We start from the raw sequence: 21,467 nt of genomic DNA on the forward strand, positions 1-21,467 counted from the left end.
TTAACAAGTGATCTAAAAAGTACGTAAATTGATAAACACACCTAGTATGTATTTGGCGGTGGTATCACACACAAGTGTCAAACCAGCCAAAGGGAGATACAATCACCTTCCATAGTCCTCCACTCAAGTAATACAAATCTGACACTTCCACATTGCAGTGATGGCACTCTACATTCTGGCAGGTTGGAGTGATAGGATGGCCAATTCAGACAAGGACCCAATATTGTGGGGTGTAGCACAGAAACCATTTCCGAGGTTACAGGTAGAGACCCCAAAGTTGGCAGCAGCAGAGGAGTACACTTTCATACAGAAAAATGTGAAAAAGAGTTGACACTCCTCCTGTGGATTAAATGAGAAGTGAATCACTGCCTTGTGATGGAATGGGGACACACCCCAAAAGACAAATCTTCGGAAGGGATATGCCCAGTGAGCCCAGCTTCTGAAGAAATTAAATCACTTTGAAACCTCAATGTAAACTAATATGTTGGACTGCTGCTTGCCATAGCTACTGTTCTCTTTTTTCCTTAAATATTTGACACACCTCAAGAGAGGTCTCCTGTATCCAGGGCAGAAGAGGCGAGTCAGGTTGCCTATCTTAAGCTGCATGAAATTTTTCTAGCCCAGTTTCATTTTGCCCACTAGGTATCGCTTTTTCTATTTGTAACAGGGCGATATAACTCGTACAACGTGTGCTCGAGACAAAAGCGGTATATATAATGATTGCATTTTGTGGGTAAAGTGTGGATATAGATAATTAGAAAATAAAAATGCCACTTCAGGTACAACAAAATGTAATTCAAATAAGCAAATCATATTCTGATGTACAAATATCTAAACTTAACAGAAAGACTGCTTCACGATATTGCCAAAATGCTGCTTCTATGACTGAAACACTACCAACACTGCGCAGGCTAGTACACTTCATGAATCCTCGCTGCCTCAGTCTCACTGATTATAATTAAGATACATCTTTCAAAGAGATAGCAACATATACCCTAACCAAAAAGGAAAATTAAGTTATCACTACATTAAAATGAAACTTATTCATAAAATATATTGCATTAACAAAGAAATTCAGACATTCAAATGAAAAGTGTTCTTTATTGATTGAAAATACTGTGATCATAAAAGATTTGTTGACGCAATATTGTTATGAGATGATGAAACTGTTCACGTTCCTTTGTTTCAAAACTGTACAGAAGAACAATGTATAATGTACATAAAAACATATATTTTCTACTGTTATTGGTTTTGAAAGAAAATGCGATGGGAGGAAAAAAAAAATCTGCCACGAGAGCTATGTCAAAATAGGAAATGGAAGAGGATGACTGTACGACAAGAGACACGTGGCAGTCTAATGACAGTGGACCTGACGACGGTCAAAAATTTATAAGAAGTGACCGAGAATTGATCTTACTCTTCTTATCCATGAGGAGCTTCCAAAAGTTATTTCTATATTAATATTTTGTAGAGTTTCTTTATTCATTCTCATCATAACATACACACAAACAGCAAAATTTATAAATATGTCTACGACTGTAACAAAAGACTCATAAATTAGACAAAGCATATTTTTATTGTTTAAAAAGTGTAAGACCAATAGCTACTGGTTCCTATTACTTTAGACAGTTCATTTCTGGTCAGCTTTGTAACAGATGATAAATACTATTGTTCATCGACTGCCAATGTCATGTGAAGACTGAAATCACCACACCGTTCCCCATGAGTCGTCACTATGTTTCATGGAGCCCCGATGCTCCCACTTAAGTGCCTGGCAGAACCGGCAGAGGAAGGACACTTCACATCCCATCCTAAATGTATGGTTGTTTTTAAGCTGCTCAATTTGTGATTTGAAAAACGGAGGACAGAACTTTCCATGCACAATGATTTTACTTAATAATGATTGCTGCCACTACTTTTTGTGATAAGCAGAATTCTCACTCATCTTAATTTGATCAAAGCTGTTTAACTATTTTGTTTCAAACAAACTATGAATTTTGTTCGGGCATTCAGTTTCACTAGTGTAACACTGCTATGATCTACAGGAAATCTGAGAAAAGTACTGTGCACCGCCCAATGATCCACATATCACTTTCCACTTTTTTTTAATATCCTCCAGTGGTATTTTGGAAGTTGCCAAACAGGAAACAGACAACTCGTTAGTTGCAACGAAAACTGGGGTATTTGTTATTTAGAAAAATAGTCAAATGAACTCAGTAAATATGTAATCAAAACACAACGTTACTTTGACTGTTGCCAAAATGATTTTTAAACCTGCATTCCTCTCAAGATTTAGAAATCCGATAAGTGTCATCCACTGACTTTCTGGGAACCTTATATGTAAATCTCAAAGACAGGACTTTCTTTGGGTAATTTATGAAACTCGAAGGCCTGCCACATTAACCAGAGAAAAATTAGAGGGGGAGGGGTTGCTTAGATATTCAGTACCTGAGGTCGTAATTTTTTGTGCTGAAGGGTAATAAAACGATAACAGGAAAATGACAAAATGTGAAGAGTTGGATACTTCCACTAAAGTAAAGGACAGCTAAATAACACATCACAAATGTGTGTGATTGAAATTATTTCACAGAAAAAGGAATGATCTTTATGCTTCAAAAGAAATCATATTTCCTTACTAACTAATAAAATAATAATGCAATTAATGTCTATTACTGCATCAGTCTCTCTACATTCTTTTTATCAGAGGCGGAAGAAAAATGGATGTATGAAAGCTGTAAATGATTACCTCATCTTTCTGTTCCTGTGTGCCTCGCGTAATTTATCTGTTAAATGAGTTCTAATCTTTTCACTGGATTACTTTTGTCACCAAATGTAAAGAAATCAAGAAATACAGTTCTTGTCCACCAGGTCTCTCCTGCCATATTCAGATAGCACTCCCACAGTGATGAAAAGGTTTCAACACCCACATCTACTGTAGGTCACAGAATGGCATTCCGATTCCGAAAATGTGCAGTAGTCTGAGAATGTAAAAATCTGAACATTCAGGACCTAATGTGTTCAAAGGGACAGATGACCCAAGAGGAAGAGCAGTGGGAGACTGTCGAACTTGTCACCTAAATAAAAACAAAACTTAAAACAGGGCTAAAGAAGTTTACTGAAATAGTCTTAAAAGAGCTGGGCCAAACTTTTGAGACAAAAATGTAGTGTAGACAGTAGGACAAGAGAGCTGCACTTCTAAGGCAAATTAGCCAAATAACTGATAGTATCACACAAAGACTGCTATGCTTCCTTAAGGTCTTTACTGTTGTTAATGTGCAATTAGGGATACTGTAAGAGAAATAAAAATTTGTGTGAGAAATTGAGAGAGAGAACTCTGCAAATTAAATGTCACTTCCACACTTCACTTAAGACACGAAAAATGCGCAGAAAGGCCTACTTCATTCTATAGCCTATTCCAGTCTCTGCTATCATACTATTTCTCCTGATAATACTGTATCCTCCACTCGATTGTACATTTCGGACACGACATTTCACATTATCGTCTCGTTCCTAATGTCAATACAACTACCGAATTTTGAAAACAGTTTATTTTTTCCCCAACATTGCTTTTATTTCGACCATACAGACAATGTTGACATTATTTGTTACAGTGATTCAATGTGACAGCAAGTGCCCCAAAGAAAGCACACATGATTAAAATTTTCCTGTAAAGTACACACATTAATGTCAGGAACCTCAGATTTTGCCTTGTCCCAGAAAACTCAAAAACGGATGTTTGACGGACAATATGGTCATTAATGAATTGTAACGTACAAGTGGGGCTTGCGCTACGTACTGAATGATCAGTGACCTGACAACACGAGCAAATTTTTCTTTAGATGAGACTGTAGTACACTAAATTCAGGCAGTCTTTAAACAAACAAACAACTCTCTTTATCACAGACAAAGTATGTGAGTGATTTCACGAGTTAACAGCACATCTAATATTGCAGTGGCCAACACCAAATACTCAAAGAGAAGATTTTACCTGCATTAGGATACTTCCACTTATACGCATAGTTGTTAGAATTTTGTACAAATATCAATATTTATTAACAAAAGATGATGAGCCACTAATACTGTGCACACAAACTTGTCTTAAGCTTTCATACACCGTTTTCTGTACAACTTTTACTGTAAATGCAAATATCTATTATCTCATCCAAGGTTTTCACAGTTCAACATCAATCTGCTGACCTATGAAAATCACATAGACAGCATCTCATCTCACGTATCATTCACAGCCCTAATATTTCATAAAATGTCTGAGATTTCAAAATGAGGTAGACGGTTCTTCGTGCTTTCATGGTGGAATTTATGGTTTCATCAGACTTTTTATTGCTTGATTATTTACGGACACCTACAAAAATGTGAATGGAACATCATTAGCACCAGCCTAGCAACTGTCACACAAAAGGACTACCAGGGCAGCATGAAGTGCGTTCCATTCACCGTTCTGTCAGAGCCCACAGAGCGAGCGACAAATTCTGTAGCCGACAACTGTCGGAGGCAGCAGTGCGAGCTGTCGAGATACTCTATACAGGGAAAACAACAATTTGGCTGCAAAGGTTAAAAATTGTAAAATGTCAAAATGAGTTTTCTTGTAGATGAAATTACACAACTGGGCAAGTACAAGGTGTCCGTTAATTTCTCTTTGCAATTTTAGGATTTAATCAATCCAAAACTAACCCAGATAATAACTGGTTTTTAATGTGGGATACCGTAACTAAAACAACTAACTAACTAACTAACTAACTAACTAACTCACTCACTCACTCACTCACTCACTCACTCACTCACTCTATATGAATTAACTATCACTTGTTGAAAACCACTTGTTATTACCTTTATCTTTAAAGTTATAAAATCCCAAATCTGTAAAATTAATCATGGACAACCTGTACAATGGTTAATACTTAATTGTACCTGGAATGATTCTTTCACAATGTTGCACAGTACGGGTCATCACATAACATCCACACTGAACATGTACTAAATGCAGAAACTTGCCTTTTGTGGGAATTGCTCTTATCAAGTAAACTGGACAGACTATATCTTTCTTCAAAGGAACATTTTCAACAGTGAATAAAAGCTAATGAACATTAGTAAAAGGTGATACATGACATTTGGCGTGAAATTTTCACATAAAAACCTTAAAAATGTGAGGGCAAAGTATGCCCGCACTGTGCCGACTCATCACATGAGGACACAAACATGTTCCACAATACTGTATTCATCTTTTTATCAGCTATTGTATCCTATCAGAGAAAGTATCAACAGAGGCAATTATAAACAGTATAAACTACAACACTAATAAATACAACATAGGGCACATACAGAAGGACAACGGTTTTTTGGAATGTTAATATATTTGTAAATGTCATTATGAAACATGAAAACAGATAATAAAATACTCAATATTCAGTCTTCTTATTAACAAGCTTTCCTTAAATGACAAAAGTCACTTATGAGAACCATGAGATCGGGACACATCGATTACTATTTATGAGACATTACACAGATGCTCGAGTTGTCACAATTTGTTGTCACAATCTGTCCACCACTCTAGAATTGAGTACGGAATAGGAAGCAGAGGCCAGTGGGGGTTGAGGAGGGCGTGTAAGGAGGTGCGAGAAGCGTGAGGCACAAAGCAACACAAATGTCTTCACACATTATGATTTCTCTATTTAACTGAAAATTCACATGCTAGTCATTTCAGATCTAACATATTCGTTTCACAGTTATGCAATTTGAGTGGACAGACACAGGAAACTAGTTACTGCTGCTGAACAGCGATACAAGCTCCTGGCTGAAACAAGACTGTTTTGGGGAGGGGGGTACCACAAATGGCCACAAAGTTGATGTATTCTCTACATACTGCCAGTGAAAATGCACAGTCTGACTGCTTTTGCTGTCATTCTGACCGTGTAGACGGAGAGCGTCCAGAGATGCTCAAATTACTGCACTCATTTCAGACAGCTTAAGGACAGGAAAAATTTTGGCAAGTCCAACAAGTGATTTCTGTATTTTTTTACAAAAATAGCCAAGTCTGTTCATCCTCTAACAAACCGACATCTGTTTGACGAGTAATCACTGCTCTGCTCTTCAGCACCTTTCCGGGATGACTTACAACCAAAAAATTTATGTTTTCGATTCAGTTTGGCTCAGAAATTGGATTCTCATTTCAAATACATTCTTCCCTCATGTCACAACAAAATACTCTAATAATTTTTAAATATTCTGAATATTATTCTTCATAACAGAGAATGTTTCAGTGCAAAGTATATGCATAAAAATCACAGGTGCCAGATATCTAATACTTAAAAAATTAATTTTATAACAATAGTAACAACCAATCTTCATTCACTAAAATTTTAACACAAGTAAAATTCTAAATCTATTCCACAATTACAAAATAAATTCCTAGAGAACTGCAACCTAAAAGTTTGCTACAGCACTATTCCCTAACCTGTTCTTCTGTATTTAACAATAAGCCTGGACAAAAAAATAATGCAGCTCAAAATATAATATTTTAAGTAACCACAAAAAAATAACTTCTGTCAATTCTAAGTGCGGAAAGAACTCAAAAAATAGTTTAAAGCTAACAAATATCTTTGTAGTAAAACTTAACAGAATATTGCTTGCAGAACAAACATTTAAATCAATGTACAAAACAATAAATGTAAAGACTAATACTGGACCTAACGGCAACATAGCAAAAGTAAACTCTTCCACCCGTCAAGACACCTTCGAGTGTACTTGGTACTATGACCGGAAGGTGGATGCTGCTCGAACTACCATGTTCTAATGATTAAACTGTCAATCCGAGGAATTGCGGTGGGAGTTCGTACATTGCCCGTCACGTCGGACCCAAACCCCGATTCCACACTGCTACGACGACTGAGTCTCGTCAGGCACGAAGCGGTGCAGGGCCGACGTGAGGACGAGCAGCGAGCCCTGCAGGCCGGCCGGCAGGTGGTTCTGCAGCCACGTCCCTTTGTATTGCTCGATGTGCGCCAGCAGCCTGAAAAACCATAATGACACCTCATCTTCCGACACACAGCACGACTCGGAAGATGCGAAGTTTAGTGTTGTGACTGTCAGGTTTTCATTTTTTGATATACAGCTCAACTTTTTGATAAAGTACTTATGAAACTAAAGCTGATGCAGGCTCCTAGGCATGATGCAGTAAGTGGGTAAATGCTCTGAGCACTAGATGATAATGTGTTGCCCACAAGAGCATATCAGTTCTTGTAACAGTACTTAAGAAAACCATGTGAGACTGGTGTGAAGGCAGTAAGCTTACTAGTCTGTGCCACCAAGATGCTGATACAGATCTTACGCCACAGAATAGTGAACAAAACTCACTGATGATCGTGTGAATCTAGACACGCTATAATTATTTTACTAATACTGTGTCAAAATATGTTGTGGATAAATAAATCACTATTTGTAGGTGTCATTGATTTAAAAAATTCTTTCAATAATGCCAAATAGTCTAAAATTATGCAAATTTTTATGTGGATTACATTGAATCACAGACAGGAAAATAGTGCAGTAACTTCACAGGAATCGGGAAGCAGTTGTCAAATGAGAAAGACATTGAGCGAAAATTTAGAGGAGTAAATAAAGGTATTGAGTAGGGACACAGCCTTATCCCATTACAGTTCAACATACACATTGAGAATGCAATAAATGAATATAAACATACATATGAGCAGCATTTTTCCAAAATTTAACAAATGCAAATAGTACATTTTTGAGGAAACACATTTTCAAAATATAACACTCGCACCAAAACACTAATTACATAAATGAGATAATTTAACATTTATACTGATTTTGTAATCACAATTCCAACTGTGTGTTTCACTTTCCTAAAATTATCAATGTCTATATGAGAGTAGAGGGACAAAGTTTCCAAGTTTTAAAAATTTGATAACATGCAACAATGGAAGTTAAAAGATTCGTTAATATATGCATTCAAAGTGACTTTTTTATCTTTAATATTAATTACAAAGAAAGCTACTTCATTGTCCAGAAAGACACCTTCCACAATCACTTATTGCACTCGCACTGTGGGGAAATTAAGTGCACCACTTCCAGTTGGAAATGACAACAGCTCATCAAGTGACGCAGTCAGTTCATATTATGCTACAACAAGAGTAACGGTTCACCTCGTTGAGTAATTTGCAATTGTTGCTGAGTATAGGGTATTTTGGGGCACTCAAGTTCTCTGTAACATGTCCCGTTTCTTTTGTTTCCCGCCCTGTGTGCCAGTCCTAGATGGAAATGGCACCGAATATGTTTCTTTACTCTTGTATCTCCTGTTCATCAAACAATTTGCACTCAACCTCAACCACAATAGTCAGTTTTGTATTCAATCCCATTACAGTAAATGTAATGCAGTTCTTATGAAAATTAGAGATGTTAACTTTTCTATTCATTAAATTCTTTATTCTCCAGTCATGAATGATAAGAAAACATAAATAGATCACTGATTCAGAGGCTGACAAGCCAACAGTATGCACCCTGATAATTGCTCAGGTGACAGCAGTGTCTAGAACTGGAGTGTTTCTTTATATCCATAATCCGTTTTACCTATTACTGACATTTATGTTATTTCTTTGTGACCGGATATATGTGCATGCCAGTGGTAATGGCATGTCAGCTGCACCGTACATTTTAACGATCAATAACAGTAGAAACAAATAACCAACATTCGTGGCAGATATCTCGACAATACCAAATAAGTACAGTTCGTAATTTAGTTGGTGTTACTGAGCAATACAGAACCTTAAGGAGTAATACCTTTACCTGGTAAACACTGAGTAACGAAACTGCACGCATCGTATTCAACAGATTGCCTGATTGCCCACTCTCGAATATATCTAATGTGCAACAACTGGAGAGAGAGGGTTGACTGGGACTCTTCTAGATATCACAGGTATCAGCTCAAATTCAGAAAAGTACCATGAAAGCACATCTTGAAAAAAGAATGATTAAAGTTATGTAACAGTGTAATTTTAGAGGTAGTAAGAAGCATGTACTTGTTAGCAATGTCCGTGCGGAATGTTGGAGGCAGGTTGCATATTCCTAGGTTGATGACTGCCAGGCCCATGTTGCTATTAGGGTTCATGCCTACAGTGACGAGGGTCCTTCCAATTCTGAAACAAAAGTAATTTCAACAACAACTAACACAGAAAAATTTTAATATTTTCATGTGTATGTAACTTATTTAAAATATTGTTAATTATCTCTCTCTCTCTCTCTCATAAATATGGAGAGGGGGAGAGTGGGAGGGATGGAGTGTGTGTGTGTGTGTGTGTGTGTGTGTGTGTGTGTGTGTGTGTGTTTGTGTGTGAGAGAGAGAGAGAGAGAGTAGGGAGGGGGGGGGGGGGGAGAGAGAGAGAGAGAGAGAGAGAGATATTTTGCCAGGAAAAGTTCATTGATTAAAGAGTCACAAGAAGAAGAAATTTTGTACTTTACCTTCCCAACAATCGGAGAAAAAGAAGTACAAGTAGTGAAACTGGTCTTTGTTTACAGAAACCTACAGAGCAACTGTTTTTCAATTTAAGAAGTTTAAAAATGGTACATTTCAAACATTAAATATACAATTTTGGTCCAGACTGCTTAAGGATTATTTGATTCCACGAGACATGTTTTAGCTACTGCCTTTTGGGATACAAAATTGTGAACTCTCGAATAAAGTGCCTTGTCAAGTTACATGCAACAGCAATGTGGTAACTGTTTATCACAGTACTGTGGTCTTCACTTTGTAGAGGTACACAAAGTAATTAATTAGTGACACATAAGTTTGTGACAAGATTTCTACGATCCATATCACACGGTACAACAAAAGAAATATGGGGTCATACAGAGGGGCACTATGGGCAATCAGAAAATGGAACGGAGGGTGAGGGATACTGACCTGATGGAAAGTATTCCCTCTGCCACACACTGTATGGCGGCTCACAGAATTGGGACACAGACACTGGAATCGGCTACATCCTCCAGCTGTTGTACGCATAGAGCCACCGGCTGTCAGTGCTGAGAATAGTTACGAGTCATTTATTTGCTGACTGTTACGATATAGATCTTTTGTTTCTGCGGTGGATACACTGAATAAGCCTAAATAAGAATCTCTTGTGGGATGTATCGTGTGATTCCCAGTAACACGTAAAGCTGTTTCAGTTCACATTATATACAACATATTGTCTGAATTCAAATTGTAGGTTGCCAACCAACTGAGCAACCACAAATTAGTCTGTTGTGATGTATAGTCCACGAATGCTTACTGACAGAGACATCTCGACACAGTTAATGAATAATTGGTGTTTGAAGCACAGGCTCAGTATATCTCCAGTGTCATATATTTGTAACACACTTGTTTGTAATGAGAGCCAAAATGACTTCTTATTGGCAAGGAGCATTGTGTAAACACCCTCTGCATGATCTTCTCTGGAGTAAGTAGTAGTAGTACCTGCCGTCGTGGTCTACAGTAGGCAGGCTGGAGCCCTGCAGCTCTCCCTGTTACCGTATTTACTCGAATCTAAGCTGCACTTTTTTTCTGGTTTTTGTAATCCAAAAAACCACCTGCGGCTTAGAATCGAGTGCAAAGTAAGAGGAAGTTCTGAAAAATGTTGGTAGGTGCTGTCACAACTTAACTTCTGCCATCAAATGTATGTAGCGCTACACAGGCATGCTTTGCAGGCAAGGTGGAAGACGAGCTTTTTTTCTCCGCCCTGAATTTTGACCACTGCATTTTCATACATTATCCAATGAAGTAAATACAAATTCCGTATTGTTCATCTTCAAATGTAGCAGCATTTCAATGTACTACGAAAATCCGACTGGCAAGACTGTTTGGGATGTTTGTCAATATGGCCAGCTCTACGTTCTGAATTTTTTCCTACCTGTGAGAATAGATGGTTGCTAATAGGAACTTTTATGAATTGTGAATCACATGCAGTACTCTATTCACCATAAGAATAATATGAATACAAACATTTTGCCATGTGTTCTTTTGCGTTTGCTGCTATCTCATTTAAATCCTGCCTGCCTAATAAACTACAAAACTAGTGTGAGACAACTGCAAACGCGGAAGAATATACGTATCATGTCATGTTTATATTCGTATTATTCTTATGCCTAATAGTGATACAGTCAGAAACGAAGCATGGCAACTGACTAGATTTTTAAATCTAAGATGACTCTTATTTCTGTGCAGAATGTAATGTACAAAAGAGGCGCCTGCAAAGATTTTCAAATGGGGAAAAATTTTAGATAAACTCTCGTTCAGAACATCTTCTATAATACGCAATCTATTATTTGGTTCTTGTTGATCATTATCAAAGAAAGCAGCAGTGTAAGTAACAACAAATAGCAGTCTCTTGCCATTATTTTGCTAATGAGACAATTCCTCTATTTTTTTATATTGTAAGCCGCGGTAGCGCGCACAAAAGCAAGCCATGCTGCGAGCGGCGACAGGTCGTAAACGCTCATTATAAGAATGCGACAAACAATGCATGACACAGTACAATAATGCATTTTGAGCTTAGAGTGACGTAAACACCTATAACAAAGAGAACGGCACTTTCCAGATCAAAGCAAAATAAGCAATCGATTCAAACCAGACGAAGCACGTGAAAAAGGAAGGGTACCCGTATAAATACGGATGGAGTGCCTGATGCATAGCAATGGCTACCTGGTAAAGCTTAACTGTTAAGCTTACGACTCGAACCAAACTACTGTAGCTGTATTGTCATTCATTCGACCTAAATTGTGTCTCATATTACAATGGACCAACTTTGTTTCGATTTAGGTGCGGCCTAAAACTTTTCTCCCCCCCCTTGAATTTCGAGTCCCAAATTTCAGGTGCGGCGTAGATTTGGGAAATTTTTTTTCCCTTGATTTCGAGTCTCATTTTTCAGATGCGGCTTAGATTCGAGTAAATACGGTAGTCTATACTATGTGAACCTATCCATCTCTGCACAGCTACTACACCATTCATTTGTTTGAACTTGCTTAGTCTTTCATGCCCCAAGATGGTAGGCAACTGCAGTCCAGCTTCTGTACAACATACAGATAACCTTTCACTCGCCGAATTTAACACTGCTAGTGTCAGAATTTTGAAGGGGGTATTTCAGTTGTCACGGTCAAAAGCTTTCCCTAAATCTATAAATGTCCCATAAATGTACGTTAGTCGTTCTTTCGTCTGCTTTCTAAGTGACATCTAACGTATCACAAAAATAGAACTGAAAATATCTTTCGAATGAGAGAGAAATGACAACTGCAAACCTCGGGAGAGGCACCTACACGTACCGGTCCCGCTGAATGTCTACTCGTTACGGAGACCTCTGTATTTCCGTATTTCTTTCCAAATTGTAATGAGAAATGAGCACAGAGATCGGCACTTCCATTAGGTCTCCTTCACTCGTGGTGATCACTGCAATGCTGTCTTTAAATAGGCTATGAGATTGCGAGAAAGAATTGAAGCAAAAGAAAGTGAAAGCAAAATCAAAATAAAAGACAAGTCGATTAAAATTGGTAGCACAAACAGAACAGGCACTCACCTGCAAGCCGTCAGCAGGAGGTCGGCCGAGAGCTGCACCTCCCGCAGGATCACCTCGGCACACTCGCACTCCAGTTTTGCACGGAAAAACATATTTTGGCACTTCTTGACGTACTTTGTCACGCGCTGTAAGCACACAATTTCAGCTTAGGTACTATCGGTGTACAAAGAACTTTCGCAACAATAGCAGTTCAGTATCACTAACAGGCATAATAAAATGTCAGAAATGCACTGCAGACTATTTAGTGACTAGTAACAAATGCTACAGCAGCTGTTTGATGCAGTAACTTCATATTTGTCAAATTCCCTTCCATTGGGAAAGTGGAATGTGCTCAATGGCTGTGATAATGACTTTCAAAATGATAAAATGAATTGTTACAGGAGACCAAACAGGTGTAGATGTACTAAGACATGTATAACAACCCTGAAATACTGCACTGATAACGGTTAATTAATAAACCTAGAACGGAAACGATGACTGATTTCTGCTCTCTATCATTTCGAACCTTCATAATTGTCGTAAAGTATTTATTTTTTCTTGTACAGGGTGACATTTTAAAAAAAAAAAAAAAAAAAAAAAAAAAAAAAACCTTTAGCTAGAAGCTGTTCTGGTAGATCTGGTTGTTTATAGAATTCAGAAGATATGACTTATGGAACATGAAGTGTGAATGATTGACCAGTTATTTTGAATATTAACTTGTCCATCACTATCCCAGCTTTTGCAACTACACTGATGAAAAAAAATCACAATACTAAAAAATAATTAATGTAGAGTAATGAACTTTCAGGAATATATTTGTTTAGGTAACATATGTAAGTGATTAACATTGCACGATAACAGGTTAATGCAAGAGCGAGCTAAGCCATTGCAAATGTAAAATGCTGGTACATTAACAACCCGTGTGACTGCAAGAATGCTGAATACAAGCATGCAAATGTGCATGAATTGTGTTGAACATGTGCCAGATCTAAGTTTCTAGGATGCAGTTATGTGCCTGTTGCACTAGGTTGGTCAATACAGGGATGGTTAATGCTGTTTGTGGTGGACACTGGAGTTGTTGTCCAATGATGTCCTATGTTATGTATGTGTGTTCAATCGGAGGCAGATACGGAGATCGAGCAGATCGCGGTAACACGTCGACACTGTGTAGAGCTTCTTGGGTTCGACAGAGGTATATAGGCGAGTATTGTACTGTTGGGAAACACTCCCTGGAATACTGTTCATGAATGGAAGCACAATAGGTCTAATTACCAGGCTGATGATAACCACAAGAGTGCTCCTGCTGTCATACGGAATTGAACCCCAGATTATAACTCCAGGTGTAGGTTGATTGTGTCTAGCACGCATACAGCTTGGTTGCAGGCCTTATTGGCAACAAGGCAAAACAAGCTTTCATTAGGAAACACAACAGGCTTGCACACTGCCCTCCAGCTTGATGCCACTAAAGTCACTAATGGTGGTGGTTTGGGGGTCAGTGGAATGCACGCTACAGGGTGTCTGGCTGAGAAGTAAACAAACTGTACCAGTTTTTTGTGTCACTTTGGTGCCAACTGCTGCTCAAATTGCCATGCAGATGCAGTAGGATGCACCAGAGCCATATGCTGAACACAATGGTCTTCTCTCTCAGTAGTGCCACACAGCCACCTGGAGGCTGGTCGTCTTGCCTCTGTACATTTTCGTGACCACCACTGCCAGAAACCACATACAGTGCCTACATTTCTGCCAAGTCTTTCTGCAATATCCCAGCACCTCGTGGCCCTATTACACGGCCTTGTTCAAACTCAGTGAGGTGCTGATAATGGTGCCTTCGTCGCCATAAAGGCATTCGTGACTAACACCAGCTCACCACATCCAGTCTCAAAAGTAACTGCCACTCACAAGTGTTACAGCATTTATTTAAAGCAAACCTGATTTGCATCCTCTTAGTGGTGCTGCTAGACCCGCCCTTATGTGACTGCTGCAAAATCAGAATAGACATCATCTTTCAGATGCATACACATGCCTATCAACTTTCGTTTATGTCACACAACTCCTCCTCAGTGTTGCGACTCTTTTTTTCCTTCCACAGGGAGGGGAGAGGGTTAGGTTGGGGGAAGGCTGAAAAGGGAGGGAGTGGGCAGTCATGGGAACAGAGGAGGTGAGGTGAGGGGAGGGTAGACAGAGATCCAATATTTAAACTAACGTTTGGTAATTCCTTTTCACATAATTGTCAGTGAATTTGTTAAATAGCTCTTAATGTGTAATTAGGATCAGGAAAAAAATTGCATAGCTAATTTAGATGTTACTTTTTTCAAATTTTAGTGTGATTTATAAGCAATTTCTTTTTTCTTATTTTTATCTTATATCAATGTTTTCTGATAAACAGCAGAGAAAAACAACAGATATGTTTACTTCCCAATGGGAGAAAAGGCTATATTACTGTCTGTCCATAAACAGATGTAACCTCCGGTATAAATGCCACGTAAAACGACACACAGTAGGATGGCTGATCACGGGTCAACCATGTGTTAAAAGAGGCAGCCACACTGATGACTCGACAATCACTAGTTCCCAACAGAGACGGTCGAATATATTGCCGAAGGCTCGCGAGTTCTCACTCGAGTTCGATATAGCGAGAGAGCGGAGAATATTTGTTTAATGGCCCAGTCGGATGGAGAGGTCACAGGTACAGGCCCAAACAGGGAAGGGTCGCTAACAGTGAGGCCTGCATCACCCGGTATACTGACTTCACTGCACTCGCTTACTCGACAGATCGTGCACAGTCTGCTCCTGAAGGGACCTGTACTCTATTTTAGATTGCGTACTGTTTGCTTGAGTAGTTTTAAAAACTTGGCATTTTTTCCTGTTTACTTGGAGTTTCTTGTTTCAGGGTGAATATGCAAACATGCACAGGGGGATTACAGATTTTTTCCAGATTTCCCAGTTAAAAATACTGTCAAACAGGGTGATTTCGGACAGTTTTGTCGTTATTTTGATTGTAACTTTCGTATATACTGTTAGATTAAATTGATTGTTATGGAAGTGGTACGGAATATGTGTAACGAATAAAATATCCCAGAATCAGAAAGTGTATGTGCAGGTAAATTTATCTGAGGCATGGATTGGGGTAATTTCGGACACATGTGTTTTTTAAATCTCTGTCCGAAGTTACAGTATACAGAGGGCGAATTTGGACAGTTACTGCCTTTTTTTAAAAATTCTACATGCTTTTTATTTGATTATAGTGACATTTTACACATTTTAAGGTAGCCCTTTGTTACGAATAAGTGATATGGAATGATATAATGAATTTGATATATTACAGACAAGTTCTGCATGAGCTCGTTTAATATTTTTGCTTAAGCGAACGGAAAGATCTTCTGACTGTCATTTGAGGAATAAATGCACCCATTCTTCTCCTGGCAAATTATTACGAAATTTCATCTCTTTTTGGCCAGATGTATCGAGGTAGCCTTTAACTAAATGTCTAATATCCAGTTTAGTGAAGGGAAATCCCCAATGTGCAGCCCTCAAGATACCTTGCTTCAACATTTCTTCTTCTTCTTTATTTAGCACTGGCTGTCCTCCCATTTTTTTCGGGTGTGCTTTCTGCACTTTACTTTGCAGGGTTGATTTAGGTATACCATACAAATCACACGCTTTTCTGTACGGTAATTTACCACTTTGAATATAACAAACAGCTTTATCTAAATGTTCCGGATCATAATTACACCGTACTGTAGCACCTCTCCTGTTCTGATACGTTCTTGGCACTGTCCGAAATCACCCCACACAGTACACAGTTTTACAAAAACCGTTGTTATTTTATAACCTTGCACAAGAGACTCGACAAACTTGTTCAGAAATTGTCTCAATGCTGTTAGCTACTGAGCGCGTCAAAAATTTACAGTTACAATAACTTCCTGCTCGGCGCAACAATAGAAAGTTTCCACTTTATGATAATGCATGGATTTTTAACACTGAGACTGTTCATCAATTAGTCACCTAGGGAAAAGATTGACGCAAAATAAAAGTTGTGGAAAGCAATAAATGTAATCTTGTGCTTAAAATAACTGGCGCACAGATGTTAAAATAAGTAACTCTTTGTTTCTATGCAGTAGCTAAGAGCAAATAAGCCATACTGTCCGAATTCGCCCTGGTGTCCGAAATCACCCTGCTTGACAGTATACTTTTTGCCAGGTGAAAGTACTTTTTTCCCCCATGTTAAGTGGCTATATACTTTACCTCAGAGCTGTAAAACTGATCAATGCTCTGAATCATAGAGGTTTCCTCATAGAACTTCCCACCACTTTAGGAAATGAAACCCAGGAAAAAAACTTGTTTGGAAAGGTCTTTGATGTGTAGCAAAATGTACACTGCACGTGTAGCTTCTGATGCACTGAAATTAAGATTGTGACTTGCTTTTGTTTGCTATCATACATCATATGATGTGATCTTGCTAGTCAATTACAGTAAATGTTTGGAGCATAGGACATGTAATGTAGTTAGCCAAGAAACATCAATGTCGAGTAGCACAAACACACAAATACAAAAAGTTAATGGTTTAATACAGTACAGGTACAAGAAAAGCTAAGCTTCCACATATAATATTGACTGTTAAATCCTATTAATAAATTAGTTAATTTGCAAAAACACAGTTTCTCAGTACACTTTGGCTACTATGTTCTGAATGGTATTCCACTTACCTTTCAATCTTCTTCCAAATCTTCACAGCTCTTCCACTTTCAACTTGATCAGTTTGCAGACACTTGTACAAAAGTACAACTGCCCATATAATCGCCCATAATATTAAACATATGAAACTCTCCATGAGTTTTAATTCCAAATTATACACGTATCATCATGACTCAGTTTAGACGTATGAGGAGAACTGAATACACAGTGAATTATCATCAGAAATTCATCCTCAGAGCTTTAATGGATTAGATTCATGGAGATTCAGATGTCACTAATATCTTGGGCATCAAACTGTCACAAGCGGTTATGTGTTTGAAAGCAGACATACTGTTTATATTATCTTTGTTGACAAGGACTAAAGCCACTGTAACCAGACTTTGACCACTCATCACTTCTCAATTACTGAAAGTACAATTAAATATACAGCTATGAAACAATGCCTGTATTTAAAAAATTTGCAGTAACATCTCATGAAATCCCAATAGACCCCCCCCCCCCCCTTCCCCTAATGAACTGCGGATTTTATCTTGGTGGGGCACCTTGTGGGCCTCAACAATAAAGATAACTGTACCATAAGTATAGTCACAATGGAGGGGTATCTCTGGAGAGCCTAGAGTAACCCGTGAAGAGGGCAGCAGCCTTCTCGGTACTTCAGGAGCAGCAATCTGGATGATTGACTGACCTGTCCTTGTAAAATGAGCCAATATGGCATTGCTAGTACTGTGAATGGCTTAGTGAGGGGAAACTACAATTTTTCTTGAGGGCAAACAGCTCTACTGTATGGTTACATGCTGACAGCATCCACTCAGTTAAAATATGCTGGAGGTGAAATAGTCCCCCATTCGGATTTCCGGGTGAGGACTACTCGAGAAGACGTCGTCATCAGGAGAAGCAAAACTGGCATTCTATGGATCAGAGTTTAGACCCTTATGTGGGCAAGTAGGTTAGAAAACTTAAAGAAGGGAAATGGAGAGATTGAAGTTAGACGTAGTAGGAATTATTGAAGTTTGGTGACAGGAGGAACATGACTCCTGCTCAGGTGAGTACAATGTTATAAATACAAAATGAATCAAGCGTAATGCAGGAGTAGGTCTAATTTGCGGTAAAACTTGACTTAAAGAAGGGATCAGTTAATAGGATGCATTCTGAGATATCACAGAATCACCAATTTAGTATTCAAAGGAAGCGTGGAGGGGGAGGGGGGACTTGCAGAGGAAGACCAAGAGATGAATTCAGCAAGCAGATTCAAAAGGATGTAGACTACAGTATTTATCTGGAGAGGCTCGCACGGGATAATGGAGCATGGAGAGCTGCATCAAACCAGTCACCAGACTGAAGATGACGATGACAACAACATATCTGCTTCAATTTCAGTAAAGTAAAAGTGACGGGTGGCCAAAATCATGCTCGTTTCAACACACGTTGATGAAGACAATATAAACACCATTTCTGCTTCGGAACATATATGATCTCCTCAAGCTATTTTACGTATAATATACTAATGTTCTCCAAAGCTGCATTCATCTGTTCAGAAACAGCTTCAGCCTTTGTGTATTTGTTCTCTTCTTACGTGCACATTAAGTTCTGATGAGATTTGTAAAATTTACACTGAAGCTCGTGGAGATCTTGGTAAGTTTAATAGTACGTACGAGTGTGCTGTGAATATTATGACAAAGATGATAAAGATGACATTTGGTTTGTGGGGTGCTCAACTGCATGGTTATTAGCATCCGTACAAATTCCCAATATTTACTCAGTCCAATCTCGTCACTTTCATGAATGAATGATGATGAAAGGATGACGACAACACAAACACCCCATCCCCTGGCTGGGAATCAAACCTGGGAGCTCGTGATCCAGAGACAGCAACGCTAGCCATTAGACCACACTCCGCGGACGTGCTGTCTATAGTAGTCTGTGCCACAGCGAGTGAATGTGCAAGTTCACAACTAGAGGGCACAATTTTAAGATTTTATTTTTGCTCAGTATGTGAAAATAGATGGCACAGAACAAGAAGAAATATTTTTGACAACATAAAATAAAAATCTGCACTGAAATAGAAACTTCTACTCACAGCAAAGAGGTCAACAGAGAGGCAGTCCAGGGCAACGTTGTCGGGGTCCGTGAGCAGGCGGTACAGCGTCGACCCCCCCTGTGGGGGCAGGTCAGCCAGTTCGGCGCCACCCCCGAGCTCACGCCCCGCGTACGTCACGTACGTCTCTGCGCGGCCTAGGCCGACGACTGCGGCACCCATTACGCCCGCCGAGTCGAGGAAGACGTGAGCGTCCAGCAGGTCGGGCAGCGAGTTGTGCAGGTAGTCCTGCAGCGAGAGCAGCACTCGATAACGCCAACAACCCACCTCGTGACTGGCTTACTACTAACGCGACAGAACAAAAACTGGTCGCAATAAATACATCACGAGGAGCGACACTTACATCGTCACATTGGAGTGTAATGAAGAGTGACTCAATAACGTACATTAACATTCAGGAAGCCCAGTGCCCACATTTCACATGCTCCCTGATCTCAGAGGGGTGACGACACATGACCAACAGAGCTAGTAATGAGTATGCCGGACGACAAGTGGCACACCACGTTTCAGGCTACTGCTGAATTACAATTAAAGGTTCTAATAATCACAAAAGGATAGCAGCACACATCTCGCTACTCTGTAAGAGAACAATTAATCGTGTAAGATTTAGAGTGAGTTTGTTGTAGTGACTCCCAGATTTCAAACTGAGCTGACAGTTGTCAATAAATTGATGTTCCCTTATATAGTGTAACATTTCTTATAACTTATTGCTGCAGCAGAATGTATTCAAAACAGTAAAGGGAATAAACAATGGAAAAAGAACAGCAACTCACCATGAAAATCATCATTTTATTACAGTTGATCTAGAATTCAACTATTACATAGTCACCTTCAGTGCATAATAACAGGTGACATTAGATCGTACAGAGTTCAGTCTAAATGAGTAAAAGGAATTTTGCAAATCTGCTTTAATACTGGATGCAGTCTTTTGAGGAATACAATATAGGTGTCACAATCCAGTTTCTATATTATTATTATTGTTATTATAAGTTAAATTGAAGCTGAAGCTAATGTTTGTCCAAATGGCAGGAGCTGTGGTTATTTACAATAAAAATTTTACCACAAACTGTTATTCCCCAAGATTTTTACAATTTTTGAAACTAAACAAGCTTGTAATACTTATCTTTTCTTATTTCTTTATAGGTTTTTAGACATTTCTTATTACGTTTGTAGGTCTTTTCTCCAGTTCAAGCAGCAGTATTGTTCCCCTTACGTTCCTACATACAGTGAGAAAGTATTTGTGGGTACGTTATTAATGTTGCATTCTAGGAAGAGCAAATGTTCTGTCATATCAATTTCTTATGCCATGTGCCCTCCGAGGGTCTTAAGAGCCAGTAGGCACTCTTTGAAACTCTCACAACTGGTTCTTTCTACTGTACAGCACTACTGCAGTGGGGCCACTAGCAAGTAGTGCTCAGCAGATTATTAACTTAAGAAATGTATGTTTATAGAGAAATTAGAATGAATATTTTGTACAGAAAATAACCATTAACAGCTACAATCAACGTACGGTATGGGTATTACTATGTGGGTCACTGAAAAAGTCATGGCAACTACACTGTGTTTCGAAAATGGTAATGAATTAAAAAATTCTGAAATATGCAAATGGAAGGGCAGTTCATACATGTAGGAAGATGGATGAACATCCACACCACCATAAAGATATACCACGAGAAAAAGAGACAAAGAAATTTACATTCAATCCTGGATTTTCCATTGTTTGACAAAAAAAAGTTTGTTGTTGCAAACATGTTTTACTGCCAATTGCAACAGTACACAACAGTACATTAAATACTACCTGCATTCCATGGCATAAAGAGTCTCCCCAAGAATCCACAGTAACATCATTTGACGCTACATGGCAGTCCTTTCCAGGAGAACGAAGTGTGGAAAGACGCCACAGTGTGAGCTGAGCAGTCATTTAACATGGGTGTCACTTGACTTGAACAGTGCTCTTACATAAAGATTACACTTCACCGTCAAAGGAATGGGTGTCAATGCCATGAGGAGCCTGTGGATGCAGTAGGAAGAGCTGCTCTGCCATACTGAATAATTACTTGGTGGGTGAATGCATTCAGGCATGGCAGAGCTGCAATGGCTGACAATCACTGATCAGGGTGTCC

General features: G+C 38.8%; 1 protein-coding gene across 3 annotated transcripts in view; it reads right to left on the bottom strand.

Moving 5' to 3' along the window:
* Window positions 1–774: 774 nt before the first annotated feature.
* The window catches only part of LOC124717315, a 148,101-nt gene continuing 127,408 nt past the window's right edge, over window positions 775–21,467 (bottom strand). For all 3 annotated transcript variants that reach the window (XM_047244148.1, XM_047244147.1, XM_047244146.1), the window contains exons 16-19: window positions 19,327–19,572; window positions 12,576–12,700; window positions 9,051–9,167; window positions 775–7,024 (exon numbers count right to left, since the gene is read on the bottom strand). In XM_047244148.1, the coding sequence (XP_047100104.1) occupies window positions 6,892–7,024; window positions 9,051–9,167; window positions 12,576–12,700; window positions 19,327–19,572 (621 nt within the window). In that variant the 3' untranslated portion in view covers window positions 775–6,891. The remainder of the gene's footprint in view (window positions 7,025–9,050; window positions 9,168–12,575; window positions 12,701–19,326; window positions 19,573–21,467) is intronic.

The sequence above is a fragment of the Schistocerca piceifrons genome, chromosome 9 (assembly GCF_021461385.2).
Source record: "Schistocerca piceifrons isolate TAMUIC-IGC-003096 chromosome 9, iqSchPice1.1, whole genome shotgun sequence".
NCBI lineage: Eukaryota > Metazoa > Arthropoda > Insecta > Orthoptera > Acrididae > Schistocerca > Schistocerca piceifrons.